The sequence below is a fragment of the Boleophthalmus pectinirostris genome, unplaced genomic scaffold, assembly GCF_026225935.1.
Source record: "Boleophthalmus pectinirostris isolate CB_2022bp ecotype Guang Dong unplaced genomic scaffold, ASM2622593v1 HiC_scaffold_16, whole genome shotgun sequence".
In the NCBI taxonomy this organism is placed as follows: Eukaryota; Metazoa; Chordata; class Actinopteri; order Gobiiformes; family Gobiidae; genus Boleophthalmus; species Boleophthalmus pectinirostris.
In genome coordinates, this window is record NW_026571095.1 from 3,673,076 (window position 1) to 3,693,014 (window position 19,939).

Here is a 19,939-nt window from a genome sequence, read left to right on the forward strand (position 1 = left end):
TACTCACTCACACTAAACCTCAGTCTGTCTTGTTTTACATCTTAAATTCATTGTATAACTTAACACCACAACCAGCAGAGGGCGCTAGTACTGCTATCACACTGAGGAGTGAAGCAGTTCAGACAAGTCTACAAACAATCGCTGCTAGATGCACAAAGTTCGGATGTCACTATATGGCTGGGATCACAGTTACTCAAAATTGAAAATAAAATGGTGCAATGTCTAGTAGAGGAATGAATAACTGTCAGATGGATGTGTTTAATGTAACACCAAGGAACATTCCAGGCAAAGCAATAACATCTCCACCAGAAAAGTTGCATAGTGCACCTTTAACTTCTGACATCTGGATCATGCAGTGAGCAGTGGGGAAATTGAAAGTTTTTTCTTCCAAATAAATCGAATTTAACTTTTTTTTTTTTTTTGAAAACATGATGATGATTTTAGAACCCAACATATAAAGTATCACTCACTTGATTGTCAAAATAAATGCAACTAAGAACAAGGATGTGGGAGGGTATAGAGCAAACATGTCAAACTCAGGTCCGGGGGCCAAATTTGGTCCACGATACAATAATATTTGGCCCTTGAGATCATATCAAATCATATCATATAGATCATATTATTAGTGATGGGCGAATGGAGCCTCGTGAAACACTGACACCTCAGTCGCAACATTGTCTCAAATGGTTGGACGTGTCTGAGGCCTCGGACAAACACTGACCTCTAGTGGACAAATTTAACCCTTGGCACGCAGGTGTCTCAGCATCGAAGTATTGTTAGTGTAAGACAATACTTGTGTGCAGAGCAAACACCGTACCGAACACCAACAATAATAATGATGATTTAAAATAATATGTAAAGAGCAACATAAATAACATGCTGTAAATAAGAAAATAGGTGGTACCTTGTTTGGTGGAATTAGATCAGAGTGATCCCAAACCATGGATCACTTTTTTCCACTTGTAGATGCCATCGAAAATGAAACAAATGCCAAAAGTCACCAAAATCACCACTAACGTCACACAATACTCCTCACTACCCAACATTTTTAAGAAATATTGGTGCATCTTTTATACTGTAGCAGTTTAGCGCTTGTCAAACCACGAAAGTGCGCTGAACACTCTGAACCAATCGCAGAGCGGAACATTCACTGAGCCAATGAAGCGCTTCGATACACTGAAGCGACTGACACGCAGAGCGAAGCAGTAGGGGGAGGGGCCGACACTTCCACACTTTGGTCACGTGAGCGGCTGCTGCGAGACGATTAGTTTCAGAAAGAAAGAGACGTGCTCCGTCTCGTTTGCCCATCACTACATATTATGTATTAGAGCTGCTCGTCGGCTACAGATAGGCTATAGAGACGTTATTTATTTAAAATGTTGTTATTATTTTATATTCTGCGTGTTCTGATTCAATGTTTAACCAAAACTATTATTAAACATTTATTTTAATAAGAAAAGGTTTAACATTATCAAAGAAGAGAAAACATGCAGATGTTGTTGAAATTTTACAATATTTAGTTTGACCCACGACTTAGTCCCAGTTTTTAATTTTGGCCTCTGTGAATTTGAGTTTGACACCCCTGGTTTAGTGTGTAGATGAAAGGATGTTTTTGTGAATACTGAAGCCTCAGATGTAAGACAGTCCAGGGTTTACTCAAACATGAATCAGTCAAAGTGTTGGTTTGATTAATCTGATTGTTGTGGATCTCTTGTTTAGGGTACAATGACACTCTCCAGGAGCAGAACGTGCAGGACTGTGTCACAGGTCAGTACTTCCTCCAGGACGACGTGGAGGAGAAGAAGGTCTGCAGCTTCAAGAGGGGCTCACTGAAGGCCTGCTCCGGACTCTCCGACACCAGCTTTGGATACTCCGACGGCCAGCCCTGCGTCCTGCTCAAACTCAACAGGGTAAACACAAAAGAGCTCAAATTCCTCCATGTTTGAGTCAATTAGGCGTCTCTCCCAGGCCCTGTATGAGCTCTCCTTACAGTTAGCAATACAATCCCATCCAAACAACTTCACAAATCTGATGCAATGTGTAGTAGTTTCATCAGCTGTGTGCATCCTGGTTGTAACGTGATAGTGATTTAGTGTGGAGAGCAAAAGGAGGGGGACTCAGAGCGGTAAAAAATTAAAGTGAAGCTGATTAAACATGTTTGCACGTTGTTTTTGGTGAATATAGCATTTTCAAAACAACAAACGGTAACACGGTGATCTAAATATGTGACGTGTTACAGTTAATATGCCATAGAAGTATAATACTATAGTAGTGTGACACCTCTTTAACAGAACTGACCTGAAAGGCAAAGATAGTAAACTGATGAAAACAGAATGTAGAACGGACGAGCTGTTCAGACAAGAGCTGTTCCTGTTTTTTTTTTACTTTAGTTTATTAAGATCAGCAGTGTAAATAAACATTTAGAACAATCCTTGTCAAAGAGTTATTACATTAGTTATTATTAAGGTGTCCATCTTTCTAAAACTAAGTAAACTAAGTAACTACATTGTTTTAGTCCAGGGGTCTCCAACCTTTTTCCTCCAGTGAGCTACTTTTACAAAACAAAAATGCCAGAGAGCTGCTCATTTTAGCGGCCACAAGAAACTCAGAGGATTATAATAGATAGATGTCTATAAAACAAGGGTACTGAATATTTTTTCTTGGATGAGCTAGACCTTTACAACACAAAAAGTTCATAGAGCTACTCATTTTAGCGATCACAAGAAATAAAGTACTGTATACATAAGAGACATAGCAAAACCTATATGTAGTACAGTTTGATAAAACAACATAAACCATTATTTGTACAGAAAAGACAAAAGTGTGGCTGTTTGCTGCAGGTGTTCCAGTCAGTGGGAGCAGGTAGAGGGTGCTCTTGGAAAAAGGATCAAAACTTAAAACACAATGGACTCCAGGCATTCCAAAGAAGTACAAATCACATGAGGAAAAATACAGTTAAAAGGCCTTTATTTAAATGGCTAAAGCCAACATGTTTCGACCAACCTGCTCTTCATCAGGGTTTAGATAAAAAACAGAACATGGGTGTGGTCTTTAAGTAAAACACACCAACCTAGAAGAGACTGGAGTAGATTAGAGGCAGACAAAGCAGGTGTAAGAATGAAGAAAATAAATACATAAAAAATAAGAACACTAATAAAAATAACAACAACAACAATCATCACTAAGCCATTATTTATTTATTTATTATTTATTTATGAGTGCACAAAGTCAGGCATCAAAATGATAGATTTATAATAATAATAACAGGCATTTAATTCATCAAGTTTTAGTTATTAACAGGGTATCCCCAGGTTTGACTACCTCAAATTTAAGACTTTTTAAAGACTTTTTTAAGATCACTTAAATGAAAATTAAGACCAACATCGAAGCCATTATGCGGGTGAAAAACACCAGATCCAGTTCTAATAATGACCAACCAACCACTATATCTAGAATCTAAGAGCCACTGTGGATTAAACCGACACTTCCCCATGATCCATCCAACGTCTTCCTCCATTCTACTGATTGTTTATTCATTGCCGCCGGCGCCAGAAACCAAAGTACTGTTTGCACATACTCCAAATTAGACGTTCATTCACGTTACATGATTTCACGTTGTTGTTGTTGTTTTTTTCCTCCCTCCTTTGAGCATTGCACTGCGGCCTGGTTGAGTTAAAAAAAAAATAGCCTGAAAAATGTTAAGACCTTTGTGAAAAAAATAAGACTTGGACAACATAATTAAAGACTTTTTAAGACCTTAATTTAGGAACATGAAATTTAAGACCTTTTAAAGACTTTTAAGACTGCAAACCTCTGTTCAAACGTTTCCCTTCCCAACGGAATTGAAAAATAGTGAAAGGTGAAGGCGATGGGCAGGATTGATACTGATACTTTGAACATAGGTTTGCAGTCACACACATCTGATTCCCTTTTGCATTTATGGAGTTCGCAAACTTCTGAAGCCCATTTCTCGAGTCGTTTTCCGCTGTTAGGATCCAACAACCACACAATTACAATGTCCAAATCCCAAAACTAAAATATGACAATATCAGAACCAGAAAAAAGTGATATGGTTCAAAAGACTTGAAAAGATCGAATTTGACAATAGACGCATCCCACTGGGAAAATAAACGTGGCGGGTTGACAGTCATTTTTGCACAATGACCAGAGGTCCGATATTCGTGATGCATGTATTAAAAGACAAATCGCAAACTAATTTATTATTTTGTGCAGAAATTGATCAGCTGTATTCCTGTTTGAACTAAAAACAAACCACATTGCCTTTTCATTCTAAGTACCTGAATTTCCATTGGGATTAATAAAGTATATCTATGCCATCTAATGTTTTTCCTCATGTGTTCACAGATCATTGGCCTGATGCCTCGTGGGGATCCCTACATCAACTGCACAGTGAAGGTGAACCGTCCCTGTCCGTCCTGTCCGTCCGTCTGTGTCTTTGCAAACATTGCAATTTATGATTTTTGTTAAAGGTCCTATATTATGCAAAAAAAAAAGACTCTTGTGAGATTTAAGCCATTTTATAATGTTGTTCCCTCCTCAAAAACAGACCTGGACTTGTTTTGTTTCATTCACACATGGTCAATTTGAGGTCTGAAATTATCTAGATTCTAATGAGGTTATACGGAGTTTAAAAACACAGTGGAGCACTTCAGTCCGTGTATCATTCGTTCATTTGTTTTTCAATATCAAACCAAAAATAAAAAAACGGGAAAAAAAACTGTCTCCAAAACCAAAATGAAAAAAATGAATGACAGCAATTTCCTGTTTCTGTGACTTACACTGTGATTTCGGACTTTTGCGCCGCATACGAACCAGGACTGAACCAGACCAGGACCAGACCAGGACCAGACCAGACCAGACCAGAACCAGACCAGAACCAGACCGGAACCAGACCGGGACTGAGACCAGGACTTAGCCCAGGACCAGGACCAGGACTGAGACCGGGACTGAGACTGGGATCAGACCAGGACTGAGACCAGGACTGAGACCAGGACTGAGACCGAGAACAGGACCAGGACTGAGACCAGGACTGAGACTGGGAACAGGACCAGGACTGAGACCGGGACCAGACCAGGATCAGGTCGTAATTGAGACCGGGACTGAGACCGGGACCAGTCCGGGACCAGACTGGGACTAAGCCCGCGACCAGACCAGGACTGAAAACGGTTTAGTCCTGGTTCAGTCCTGGTTTTCTGGTTCAGTCTGTTTGCAGCACAAAAGTCCGGCATCTCAGTTTAAGTCACGAAAACAGGAAACAGTCGTTAACCATTTTTTCCATTCTTCAATTAAACACAAAATTGAAAACCGAAAAAACAAATTATTATCTGTTTTTTCATTTTGTTTTTAGAGACAAATAATGAAGAAAACTGTTTTTTTTTTCTTTTCGTTTTCTTATTTTTGGTTTTATTTTGAAAAACAAATGAAGAAATGACACATGGATTCACTTCCTGTATGTTCACAAAGTGGAACAGGGTGTTTTCAGCCTAAATGTGCAGGTTTGTGAGTTAAACATGTTTGAATGGAACAAAACCCAACTCCGGGTTTGTTTGAGATGAGGAAAAAGTTAATAACCAATCAGAAAACCGCGTCATATGGGCCCTTTAAACTTTTAACATTGTCTTATGTTTTTATGTGTCAGTCCCAGTCACATGTTTCTTTTGGTTTTCTTCCTGCATGCGTCACCGATGGGTTTAGGGTAAGAGTGTGAAGTGGATAAAGTAATGGTTTAATTTGGTGAAATGTAAAACCACAGACAGTAAAGTAAGTAAGTGCATAATACCCCAAAGATTAAAAGCTATTAAAAGCTATTAGGCTAATAACTGTCAGGCTAGCAGTTATTAGCAACAATTGTTTTTGGTTAGCGTTGGCAAGCAGTGCAGTGTGTGGATTCTGCAGAGGTGGGGAGCAGGCCAAGGTGACCAGACATCTCTGTTTACCCAGGACAGTCCCAGTGTTGAGCCCTGTGTCCCCTGTCCCAGCACATTTATCCAAAACCACTGATTTGTTCCAGTTTTTTACAAGAAATGTCCCAGATGTCTCTATTTTGGACCAAATTCATCCCTGCCAAGAGTAAAGAGAGACATAAATTGTCATTTGTTTAAATAAAATACAAAAAAATCTGCTTAAAATTACTACAACACGAAGAAAATGTGACTATACATGACTCACATGTTGGTCATGAATGGTCTCTGCAGAACAATTTTCAATTTTTAATTACACATTCGTTTCACAGTTTCAGTATTACAAACACCAAAAAACGGGGTGTCCCAGTTTTTTTTATTTTGAAGTCACCTTATTTTGAGGTCACCCTATAATAAGGCTACTCATACTTTTACTCATGCATAAGTAATATTTTCTTTGAAGTAACAGTAAGTACCAGAAGTGGGGACTTGCGAGTAGTGACTTGGATTCGAGTCAGACTTGAGTCACTATATTTTTAGGACTTGACTATTTTTAGGCCTGTGACTTGGGAAGACTTGCTGCTTCTCCTAGAAAATAGATGTTTTAGAAAATATTTTTCTCTTTACAGCTGATACAATTAATTTTAAAGGAACACACTGGAACATGTCCCTCCCACATCTCTGTTTGTTACTATGGCAACAGTAACTGAGGTACAGTGATGTGGAATCCTCGAATGTATTACAGTAATGTACAGTACAATACAGTACAATACTGTAAAACAGAGGGAACGACAGAGAACTACAATGACAAAAACAGTTATTTAACACTCTTAAATCTGAATTCTTTCTGTTCTGACCATAATAATTCAAACTTTTCTCAAGACGTTTAAAAAGGAAAAATTTGCATTTATTATTTATTTATTAACACTCATATATAATTATACCATGGCTTTTTTAAGTACAATTTAGTTTAAAATTCATATAAATTGCAAAAATCTGAACTATATTTGGTACTTTTCTGGTTTAAAGACTTGAAATGACTTGAAGCTCAAAGCAGACGACTTGGACTTGACTTTGACATATGGACCAGTGTCTCGAGACTCAACTTGGACTTGTCTGTATTTGACTTGGGACTTGACTCGGTCTTGAGGTCAAAGACTTAAAACTTACATGAGACCTGCAAAACAATGACTTGGTCCCAGCTCTGGCAAATACTCTTACTTGAGTTAAGCTTTAGTTACTCTTCTCACTGTGAATAAGTCTACAAATGACAAAAGCTTTATGTTGACAATATTTAACAATTTGAACATTTCTTGCACTACTCCTTCAGATATGCTTTTGTTTCTTATTTTTATGCATTATTTAATGTTTTGTTCTTAGTATTAAATCAATTTTAGACAATATCAGTAAATCAGATGTTACGTCCTGACAGTTACTCTTACTTGAACAATTTGTTGGACCTCTACTTTGTATTTGTACTTGAGTAATATTATTTTGAAGTTACATTACTTTTTGGCTACTCTACCCACCTATGTGTAGAACCCCACTGGACACTAGGGGGCCCCATAGATGAACATCTGAGAAAATAACTGTACCTTGACTTGGAGCTCAACAGTCGCTGATTGGTTCCGGAAGTAGATTTCCCATTCATTTTCCCCACTGACTTTCTGAAACAGTGAAACAATAAAAATTTGTAAAGCTGGCGTTAATCAGCAAAGTGGTAACCAGTGACGACAAGATGTATAACTTTATTTAAAATCTATTTCACAAGTTTCTGAAACCTAGAAACTGCTATTATACAAAAAAGTTAAATGTGCTTTTTGGACTTAAAATAACAACAGCATTTATGAACATTACCACATTAGTTACCACATAGCCTCATTCATGCCTTAAAACTCATTATATCTGAAATTTTCAAAAAAAAAAAAAAGGAAAAATATACTTCCAAAGAGTGAGTGGGACTGGTGAGCTCTGTTATTAATAAAATTTTGCTTATAATTGAATGATAAAGTGGTATTTATGCAACAACTTACAAGACAGTTACTAATTCTCTTTCTATTTTTAATCATTTTGGTAATTTGGCAAAAGTCGGGGCACCTAAACTATTTTGTACACAAGGACCCCAAAAATAAAGAAAGGCCCTTCACATTTTTCAGTATATCATTGATGGGTGTAACTGTTGCCCCTCCTGTAATCGAGAGGGGTGTGAAGGTAAACCCTGGAAAAGGAATAAAAGGGACAGATGATTTGTCTTTCGCATCTCAGGACTGCAGGGTTTATTCTGCCATAACAAATTATTTCTAATACATGTTGCTACACAAACTCAATTATACAGCATTTCTATTACATCTTACTTGCAAAACTTATTGATACATGTTTAACATTTTACATTTATATGTTCATTAACAACCAAACAAAACTGTACCATTTAAATCGAATTAATTACTAATTATGTAACTAACTTAGCTGCAACAACTTTAACATGGCGACCAGCTCGTGACATCATCAATAGACTATTATCACGCTGATACATAGTACTTCCGCATTCAGTGATCTTTGTGCACGCCTACTTCCTGTGAATTGTTGCTCTGGTGATTGAACTCATGATGGACGAACCGAAGTTGTTTACATATACTACATCCCTTAAAAATTTACCGAAAATATCCTTTTCCGACGTACATCATCTCATTGATCAACATTCAATCACAGCCCGCTCCAAAGTGGACAATGGACACAGTTTATTTTTTTTAAATTTCACCTACGACTTTGAAGGTGAGTGACTACTAGCTAACAGTTGCCGTTCTGACATACCATCACTCCGATATTGACGTGTTATTGTCAGAGTAGCGGCATTTCCATTTTTTATCAAACATCCCTGCACGCCGACATTTCTTTTTCGATTGGTCGAAGTGGCAGAATCCTATTGTTGAAGGCACCACTGTGCGTAAAGGTCCTGGTTCTGCAAGTGCAGCCGAGCAGCGCGGCTACAAGGGACAGATGTGTAAGAATTTGGAACTTTTATGAATGAAGAGGTTACGGGGCGTTACCTGACACTGCAGATGGAGGCGCTCGACGACGCGCATTTGGCTCAAGGTGCAATGATACGGCCAAGCAGAGAAACTACAAAAAACTGAATTGTGTGACAGTTTGGACATTTTTGCGAATGGACAGGAGCAGGAGACATTCATTACCTGTCACTAAAGACTAGGGCGCACAAGAACACGCTGTGAAGCTCGGTGTGTGGCGAGAGAGAAGCGGTGCCGGGCTCGCAGTCAGATAGAGGCACTAAAAAGATCAGTGATTTAGGAATCTGGATAGTTTCATGAATAAGGGCTAAAATATTAGAATAATACCTGGTCATAGAGGACAGAGCGGCTTACACAGGGACCCAGAAATGCGTCGGTCCCTTATAAACTCATAAAAGTTTATAAAGAGGCGGCTGCAAAGCTCATTCTCCTCGTGTGCGCACTTAAAGATGCGGACTTTTACGCACTCGTTAACCTGGCACTTCTAATGGCGCTCTAATGGCACGGAGCTTTACGCCAAATACCCTCCAATACGGGATGGCGGTTCTCTCTCTCGTTCAAGATTCGTCCTGGTTTAGTCCTGGTTCATTGGTGTCGGAATGGGGGCATGTCGGGGTGGAGGGTTGTCGAAATGACGGTATGACAGAGTGGGGGTCTGTTGGAGTGACGGTATGTAGGGACAGGGGTTGCCTATGCTTTAGAACAGGTAGGGTAGCTTATGCTAACCTCAGTTTGGTGTATGGATATAAGGCGTTTACCCAACATACCCAACAAAAGCAAGAGTATTCATTTTTAATTGAGGCTAAGTAAATTCACCCATGTCATTTGTATTCTGAGAGGAAGAAAGTTCGCCTCTCAGTTTCAGTCAGCTAACATCGGCATACAAGTGTCTCTTTTGCTAGCACGTAAAGGAGAAAAAAGTCTGCTTCAGCCAGGCTTTTCGTTTCGTTTAGGACTTCAATGGACTTCACGATGCTATGAGAAAATAAAAAAGACAGAGCGAGAACACCTGTTTGAACTGGACTTTATTCCTCCTTTTTGTGTCTATGTTACATTTGTACTGCTCCCGCTGTGGAGCTTTAACTGGTCCCAGTAACTTCTATTTCCAATTATAAAGCTATTACAAAGTATTTACAAAGATATGCATTGATCATGTTGATTAATTCATAATTTGAAAAGAGCAGTGACATCTAGCCGCCGTTTGAACCATTGTTGTTGTTGCGCCGGAAGTGGAAGTGCACAAACTCGACAAACCCCGCCCACAAAACCCAGAAGCGTGATAATGGCCCATTACACTGGCGCTGCACTTGCACATGAACTGCAACTTTAACATGTACACTCTGTGCTGAAGCTTTACAAAAAGTACAAAGTAAAAGCTTAGAAAAGTTTATGAACAGCTCACCCCGTGTCTAATAATGAACTCAAAACACACCCGCGCTGCATCTTTACAACTGTGCTAGCCCATTCTATGCTAGCTCTCGCTTCAAAATGCGTTTTACACACAACTTCGCCTCAATCAGTGTTCACATTTACACACATACATATTAGCGGTTTTATCTCAACACTGTACTGTTTGGGTGTGACACAAATTACTTTTTACCAACCTGGAAAAGGAATACAAAGGACAGATGATTTGTCTTTCGCATCTCAGGACTGCAGGGTTTATTCTGCAGCGCTGTCCCTTGGATTCCTAACTCCTTTTACCGGTGCGCCCCCTAGCGGCACTCCTCAGACGATATCATATTAAAAAAAATTAATAAATAATAGAGGGTGTCTGTTTTTTAATTACTGACATTAACATAGGGAATGCATTACTTCATTTTAGCTGTTTTAGCCCTTTTAACACATTACTATGAGCCTTATATAACATTTCATAACTTAAATCATTGTATGTAATCTGATTATGGTATGTTAGCTGTGGTACTGTCTGTGGTGTTTGCGTGGCTGTGCTGGTTTGTGGAGAGGCTTGACATTTAAAGCATTTGAATAGGCCATTCTTTTGAGTACAGTCACCTCCATTCTGTGTGACATTTACAGGCGGCTCTTTGGGTGCTCCTGACGCGCTCTCCTCCCATGTGTCAGTCCTCTCTCTGGATTCTAATAACATTTAATGCTGTAAATGTGAACAGACAGAGGCTCGGGGAGCACTGCTAAATACACCTGTACTTCCTTCTCCTCTGCAGAAAGACTACCCAGTGCAGATGGCGTACTACCCCGATGAGGGCCGCATCGATAAGAAGTATTTCCCCTACTACGGCAAGAAGGCCCATGTAAGTATAGTAAAGAACATTTTCATCTGAAAAATCATTATAAAATATATTTTTATTCTGTAAGTACAGTAATATAGTAGTATAAACTATAGATCCAGACAATACTGATGCTGGCAAAAGAGATATTTATACTGCTGTTCTCACAATATGATTAATGCTATTAGATTCTATTTCCCTTTTTATTTTACAATTTAAGCACATTACTTTTAGCAGTGTTTCCTAAAGTGGGGTCTAGGGCCGTCAGAGGGATGTATCTTTGTATCTTTGTAAAAGATACAAAGAACTAGTTTTGATAACTGATGATAGTATTTATTTTCTATCGACTTAAAGAAGATGACACGCATTTGGAACATGACATGTAAACGTGTAAGGCTGTAAACGCAGCCTGATGAGAGCTGACGGTGCCTGTGTCTGCAGGAGAACTACGTGCAGCCCCTGGTGGCGGTCAAGCTGCTGTTGGGGAAGGAGGATCTGAATAAGGAGCACTCTGTGGAGTGCCGGGTAGAGGGCACTGACCTGCGCAACAACGATGAGCGAGACAAGTGGCTGGGGCGCGTCAGCTTCAAAGTGAAGGTGATGGAGTAAAGGCCGCTGAGCGCGGGGATGCAAAGCAGAGGCTGCCAATGTTGCTCTAAAGCTACGAAATCTGAAAGGGAGAGTCACATCACGTCAGCGAGGCAGCATTCTGCCAAAGGATGCGTTCAATGGGCTTCACCGCCGTTTGGAAAGCTCTTCGAATGTTGCTTTGATGACTTTTATGACCTTTCTTTCCTTCTGCTGACCTCCTTCAAGATCCCAACGAACAAGATACAGGCTTTGCACCTGATCCGTCATCTCCCCATCCACGCTCCACCATCCCTCATCGCAAACCCACGTGTTGCACTGCCCAATCTTATCATTTAGCCTCATCTGAGAGCCATTATGAACAAGCCATCATACTTCTAGCTTACTTCTCATTTGTTATGGTTGTGTTTCCATAAAATACCATTTCAATTTTTGAAATATCGTAAAAAGACAAATTTGTGACTGGTTTCTGATTGCTGATGGAAGGCTGAGGTGGATTTTGCAGTAGTTTGCGGAATAGCTTCTATTATTTTGAATGAGATGTTCTTCTTCTTCTGTGTGATTCCATAAGTGTGTTTTGACAGATAGTGGAAACTGCTTGTGATGTGAGATTCGAGTTTGCTCCGTCATGGTTTTGAATGCAAATTATTATCATTCCAATAATAACTTCTTGCTTAACTGCCAATACGCAAAGGAAGCCGTGAATCATGTTTGGAGAAGGCAAAGGTAAACTCTTCTGCAAGGCTGTGTGAGTATTTTTGGCTAACAGTTAAATAGCAATGTATCTTAATGTGTCTGTTAGCTTTGTGTGTGATGTCTTGCTATTGGTTGGAAGTAAAACTGTTGTAAACAAAAAAAAACAAAAATCTGACGTTTACGGAACCAGTCACAAATTTGCCTCGCGATATTCCAAAATGATCGTAAATCCCTTTATGGAAACACTGGTATTTCCGAAGTGTTGTCGCCATCTCCCATTACAGTGTGAATGCTGATCTGAATTATGGCGGAGAATGCAGAGAATTTTTATCTTGCTGTATAGTATTTGAGAAAGAATAGCTTTCCATGTACCATTTTCACTTCAGAGACTTCATAGAAAACATATGTTGATAATCAAGTATAGCCACTGTATCCTTGTATATGAAATGCCAATTACAAAGTCCCTTTCTACGTATAAATAAAGAAATACATTGTGAAACTTACATATTTAGGGAACTCTAGATAGATTTATGTGCTGTGGTGCGGCCATGGCCCAGTCTTGTGCTGTCTGTTTGTCTGTCTGTTTGCATGTTGTCCGTCAATTGTCTTCCCGTCTACACACCTCCACTGCAATAGACGAGTGTTAAGGACTCCAACTGTCAGGGCTCCCACGCAGGCTCAGCTCCGGGGCCGTAGACGGGGACGGGGGTGGGAGGGGGGGACAAAAGGGTCTGTTGTCCCGGGCCCTAGGGTTTTAGAGGCCCAGAATTGGACCCTCTACCTATTAATTCATATTAGAGGGGGGGCCCGTGCATGGCTTCTTGCCCCGGGGCCCTCCAAATTTCTGTCGACGGGCCTGCTCAACACAACCTCACCACAACCTCACCGCGCCGGAACCAAGAGACCGGAAATATGTACAGCTTTGTGTTCAAATACTTCATGGAATGGGTAACAGTTTCATTATAATTTTATTTTATTTTTTGGAAGCTTGTTTTTTTTTTTGCAATTTCATCTTTTGTCATTTAAAGATTGCACTATGTAACTTTTTGGTTTTGGGTCCATCAGCTGCTTTTTTTCTATGGATATATGGTCAGTTGCTCTGTCTGAAATGTTCCACAGTGTTACGTTAAACAGCTCTACCTTATGTATGAAATTACAGGGGGTTTCTCTCCACAGATCTGACCTGTAAGTTGTCTGGTTTGGGTTCCATGACGATAGAAAGCTTTAATACTATCCTGCGAAAAATTCCAGACAAAGCAATTACATCTCCATGGAACGTATTTGAAGGACCTTCCTCCAAAAAAGCTACACAATGCGCCTTTAAAATGTTTGTGCACTGTTAAAGCTACCATCTGCGTTTTTATTCGATTCTTTTTTTCACCAGTAGATGGCGGATGTGAAAGCTGCCCCCCTCCCCTCCCCCGCCCACTGTGCTCTTTGGTCTTCTTCTGGGCCAGAGCGAAACACTACTGAACAGAAGTAACACAGATAAGCATTTAGTGGTGAGACGTGAGAAAACAACAGGGACGGGTCAGCCAGTTTAGTTCCAGATGGTAGCTTTAAAATGTAATATGTTGGAAATAGACAAACATACTAATCAAAGCTAAAACTGTTATCATTTGAGCAGGTATCATTACTCAAAAATTTGCATTGATAGGACAGAAATGAACCTTTCCTGAATGTTTTTAGAATGATTTTAACAAGTATAAGAGCACATAGACTAGTATACACCCATGGACCACTGAGGGATCACACACATATAAGACCACGTGATAATGTCAAAAACACATTCTACAGAGTGTTTTGATTATCATCGTGGTATCAGAATCGAGTATCGAGTCTATTCCTTAGCACAGAAATCGAGGATATTAGAGGAGTTGAGCGAATAGCAACATAATCCTGCATATTACATCTTTAAAGGGACAGTTCGGAATTTTGGACATAGGACCTCATTTCCTAGAGTGTTGGAGACGTGTGGAGACATTTTTTTAAAATATTCCATCCAGTCCTTTTATTTGCAGAGGTCACTGGTGCTAGGCTAGTGCATGTCAATGGCCATAGTTAGCCTAAAACTAAAAACTTACCACTCCACAAAACACCCGAAGCAAAACTATTATTACTCCAGACTGTTCATGCGAATGTCTGTGTTGATGGAATCATTTTACAAGTAGAACCAATTTTGCATTTGAAGGCGTTTATGTCTGAGCAGCAGTGAGTTGTACTTCCTGATAGAAAGCTCGGCAGTGGTGGACTGATATATGAGAAAATAGTCCCTCAACATGCGACGATTCATCCGATACAAGGTTAGTTTTATTTCACATATTATTCTATCAACACAGACATTTACATGGACAGTCTGGTGTAATAATAGATTTGTTTCAGGTGTTTTGTGGAGTGGGTATAGTTAGTATAGTTTTACGCAAACTATGGCCATTGACATGCACTAGCCTAGCACCAGTGACCTCTGTAAATACAAGGACTGGATGGAATATTTCAAAAAGCGTCTCCACACGTCTCCAACACTCTGGCTCACTAGGAAATGAGGCCCTATGTCCAAAATTCTGAACTGTCCTTTAAATCAACAGTGCCACGTGACAATAATCATCTTAAATACTTGCTTTCCATACTTTGACTACATATTTTAAAATGTTTAATATATACAGTATTTTATGTATATTCAGAGTTCTCAGCTGGTTGTTGGGACCTCAAAGTGGATGTGAATACTGATTATTAGCGTGTAATAGACAATTGTGAAATATAGTTTAGATATTATATTTCTATATCGTGTGAGAGACTTAGTTTTTTGAGTGTGTATCAAAACTGAAGACACTGGAAACCCCAAGCTGACACCAGTTGAGAACGAACGCTGTAAACCGCCGCCTTTTTTTCCATTCGCGATCACAAACGGCTCACGCGGAGTTCATTTCAGTCCGACTGATCGAGGAAATGGCGTTCACTCTTACCATTACAGCATCGGGTCGTCCCATTTGAGAAGGTGTGGGAGCCCTGACCTCCACCTGCTGCTGCTGTGGCCTGGTGGTGCTTGTGGACTGAGGAAGCATAGGCTCAGGAGGCTATACAAAAACTGGCTTTGAGGCGTAGAGGCATTGCAAAAAGGCAAAAGAAAACCCAATGTAACTATGTACTGTATATCTATGTGTTCTGTATCTATCTCGGTCTCAAAGATTGTCTGTTAGTTTCTCTTCTTCAGCCTGTTGATCTGATTGTCTGCCGAGCTCTATCTACTCTACTCGATGTATATATATATAAACACTATCTACCATATTTACTGAATTCACACTGTATTTTTGTCACAACACACAATGTCTGTGCACTGTAAAGAAATAATTTAAGGAAAGATTTACAGGAAATGATCTTATTCAAAGCTATGTTTACACAGTCTTAAAAAGGAACCCACATTTGAAAGAACAACTTGTAACATCTCTTCAGGGTGCCTTAAGACCTGATGAAATAAATTGTGGAATAAAAGTGATTTTGAAGAAAAAATGGCCACCTTTTCAATCATTGGATTTGACTGAAAATTAGTGGATAAATTATAAATAACTGTCTTTAATAACAACATGAAAACTATGGCTGTAACTATTAGCCCAATGGAAAAGTCAAGTAGATAAACAAAAAATGTAGGAATCAAATAAATAGGCTTTGTACGTGCTCAGAGTTTAGGCCATTGTAACAGCTGGTGAACCTCAAAACTTTTCCAACTAGTGTATTAGTGGGTCTTTTTAATATTTTTTTATGAAGAACATTTTTATCTTTACGAAGGGTGACCAGATTTTCAAGTTTGTGGTGGTTGGTAATAATAAAATAATGAAACGAGCACGTATTGAAGGAAAACGGTTCAGCACTCATGAGACAGTGTAGTCACATTTTCTTTGTGTTTTGGTCATTTTCTGTATTTTATCGAAACAAATGACAATGTATGTCTCTTTTTTACTGTTAGCAGGGAACAGATTGGTCCAAAATAGGGACACCTGGGACATTTCTTGTATAAAACTGGGACAAATCACTGGTTTTGGATAAATCTGCTGGGACAGGGGACACAGGCTCAAAACTGGGACTGTCCCGGGTAAACAGAGACGTCTGGTCACACTATCTTTACGATATGTTATTGTTTATTTAGGCCAGGGGTCTCAAACTAGTAGCTCTCCACCCCCTTCCAAGTAGCTCGCCACACGATTTCTGAATTATATCCTGTATACTGCGCTTAATAACTAATATCTGATTCATTACCATTGTCAGATGCCTAACTTGTGCAATAATAAATAGAAAATTCTTTATGTTTAACAGACATCTAACTGTACCTTGCCATAGCTCTTTTACTTTCTCAATTTCTTGCATCTGCTAAAACAGGTAGCTCTCTGGCATTTTCAATTTATAAAGGTAGCTCACTAGAGGAAAAAGGCTGGAGACCCCTGATTTAGGCTAACATTTATATAGAGGAACATTTCATCTAAACATTTAACTTAAACACTTATTATTTATTTATATAGGCCTACAATATAATATTTTTTATCATAAATTATAACAAAAAATATTAAAGACATACAGACATCTGCATCTTTCGTCATGGTGCCAGATTATTTGCGGGTGGAAAAATGGCTGGTGCAGACATTTAAGATCAGCTCCATCAGGACTACTACACTACACATTGATCCAAATGACTGATTACTACACATCAATCCAAATGTTTACTGCAACGATTAATCCTTTGTTTAAGCCTCTTAAGTGGTCTATTGCGTAAGTTACCTGCGTGATTTGATGCCATTTTGATTATGATCGTGTGTCCTGCAACATTCTTGAACTCTTTTAGCCACAAGGGGGCGACAGAACTGACAGGAGCAGTGTGTTCTATGGCTGCTCCTGCACATGGAGCTGCGGAGGAGGGACACTCTCAAATATGGCGTTGTAAAGGACAAAAGGTGAGACTTTTGTTTACTCATTTATGTATAACTACAAACTGCATATAATTGAGGTAACTAACTAATTTGAAGAAGGATTTTAGTTGCAAAAAGAGCATTTATTAAGAAAATGTGTTAAAACTGGGCTTCATATAACGCCCAGGCCCAACCCAAACCCAACCCAATAAATAAAGGCCTTTAGAAGGTTTATTTGCCTCAAAAATGAAAATAATATTTATCTTATATGAGGAGAGAGAAGGGGTTGGTGAGAGGATGAGGAGAATGAAGGGGACGATGAGAGGAGGAGAGTGAAGGGGACGATGAGAGGATGAGGAGAGTGAAGGGGACGATGAGAGGATGAGGAGAGTGAAGGGGACGATGAGAGGATGAGGAGAGTGAAGGGGACGATGAGAGGATGAGAGAGATGAAGGGGTTGGTGAGAGGATGAGGAGAATGAAGGGGACGATGAGAGGATGAGGAGAGTGAAGGGGACGATGAGAGGATGAGGAGAGTGAAGGGATTGGTGAGAGGATGAGGAGAGTGAAGGGGATGATGAAATGGTGAGGAGAGAGAAGGGGACGATGAGAGGATGAGAGCAGATAAATTGGGCAGACTGGGCGGTGACTGGACAGGAGGAGCTGGAGTGAGGTGATGAAGACTGAGGAGCATGTAAGCTCTGGAGAAGCACTGAGGTAAATGGAGCAAAGTTAGAGCTTCTGGGGAGAATTTAGGCCAGCTCCATTTCCTTGACAGAAGTGACCTTGTGTAGTGACAGGCGTCATCCCACATCTGTCAGACTCTGTTGATCTCCAGAGTTTAGCTTCAGTCAGCGCTGTCCTTGAACACACAAACACTGCAAATGCAGAGTGCAAGTATTTTAGGAACTCTCATGACATTGTATTTATTTATCTTTGGAATTACTCCTTTTTGTCAGAAAACAAGTGAAGGAGTGAGTTGGTCAGAGTAAATCATGTTTTTTTATTCAAGTATAACTGAACACTCAGTTTTTTTTTCTGTGCTACTGCCACACTGTGTACACAGCAAAAACTGGAGGGTAAATATTTCAGAGAAAAATATTTCAGAGTTGTTTTTAACACAAAAAGTGTTATTTTAACTCTTTGAAATTTAAATGGGGGTTGGAGTTGGGGTTATTTGCCAGGGTTGATATGGTTGAAGTTAATTCAACTATCCCTAGTGTTAGTCCAATGAGGTTCAGATGGTCTTCCTATATTTTATGTTATTAGGTACTTTATTCAGACCAAGAGTTTGTTTTTCATACCTGACAGTTTGGACTGCTCCCTGTTCTCTTCCTCAGCGTGGTCATGTGATGTTGCTGTGACGCGTCCGCTCAGCTGCCCCTAGTGTTAATTCAACTTCCGCCTCCCACCCACCACTTCAAACTCCCTTGAGAGAAAACCAGTTTGAACCTGTTTTGTACATAATTTCATCTTAAATTAACCTCTGTGTGTCTTTTAGCTAAATCCACATAACCCTACAAAGTGTTATCCATTTACTCTCAAAACATTAATATAACGCTTGATTTCAGGGTTAAACAGGAACTTCGGTTACTTTTGTTACTTAATTAACATTTCCAGAAATGTTAAATTAACTCTCGAACAGACTGGACTCATAGAAACCCTGAGAAAATGTTCAAATTGAATCTGCGAGAGCCAGTGGTGTTTATTAGCATTGTCTATTGAGTCTAGTCATTTCTTGGCAATTTTAGAGCAAACTAGGTACATTTACAACATTATGGCCAAAACGTGTGCGCTGCACAAAAAGAGGCAGCTGCAATTTAAAGTACTACATGACATCACACAGGACTCCCCGGTGTTTCTGATTTTGACATGGTGTTTGTGGGTGCAGCATGCAGTAGTTTGAAGTGTGGATGCCTGTTAGACTAATCACACTGTTTTTATACCTCCAGACCCCGCCCCTCCTGCCCCCTTCTCCAGGCTCTGGTCACTTCTCCAGCTCTACTTTTGGTGTTTAGTCTCACTTTGAACTACTGATGTTGCTGGATTTACCATCTTTGTATAAATTCCTCTAACTGATGGCTCTACAGTTTCTATGGAATAAAGAAGTTATGAGGAGGTGATGGGAGAGCCAGATGGTTCTAAGAAGAAGAACCATCTCACTCCAGAGTCCAGAGGAGATGGTGGAGGAGAGTGAGATGTTTATATATGTGATAAAGGTGGACCTAAGGAGATGATGAGGAGAAGTGAGGTGGTTGTGAGGAAGTAATGGAGGAGAATAAAGAAGTGGTGGACCTAAGGAGGTGATGGGGAAAAAGTGAGATGTTTCTGGAGAACAGTGAGGTGACCCTGAGGAGGAGATGGTGGAAAGTGAGATGTTCTGATGAAAAGATGGAGGATAGTGAGTAGGTGATAGTGCAGAATGAAGTTGTCATTTTGGAGGTAAGAAAGGAAGAGATTTTGAGGAGGTAACACAGGAGAGTGAGATGTTCTGAGGAGGTTATGAAGCAGTGTAAGTTGTTCATATAAGGTGATAAAGGAGATTAAGGTGGACCAAAGGGGATGATG

At 39.7% G+C, this 19,939-nt stretch overlaps 1 protein-coding gene across 1 annotated transcript in view; it reads left to right on the forward strand.

Annotated features, from left to right (window-relative positions):
• atp1b3a (ATPase Na+/K+ transporting subunit beta 3a) overlaps window positions 1-12,262 on the forward strand; it is a 28,024-nt gene extending 15,762 nt beyond the window's left edge. Inside the window, exons 4-7 of the mRNA XM_020917275.2 lie at window positions 1,720-1,910; window positions 4,366-4,429; window positions 11,144-11,217; window positions 11,635-12,262. Coding sequence (XP_020772934.1) covers window positions 1,720-1,910; window positions 4,366-4,429; window positions 11,144-11,217; window positions 11,635-11,802 — 497 coding nt within the window. The 3' untranslated portion in view covers window positions 11,803-12,262. The remainder of the gene's footprint in view (window positions 1-1,719; window positions 1,911-4,365; window positions 4,430-11,143; window positions 11,218-11,634) is intronic.
• The last annotated feature ends 7,677 nt before the right edge of the window (window positions 12,263-19,939 follow it).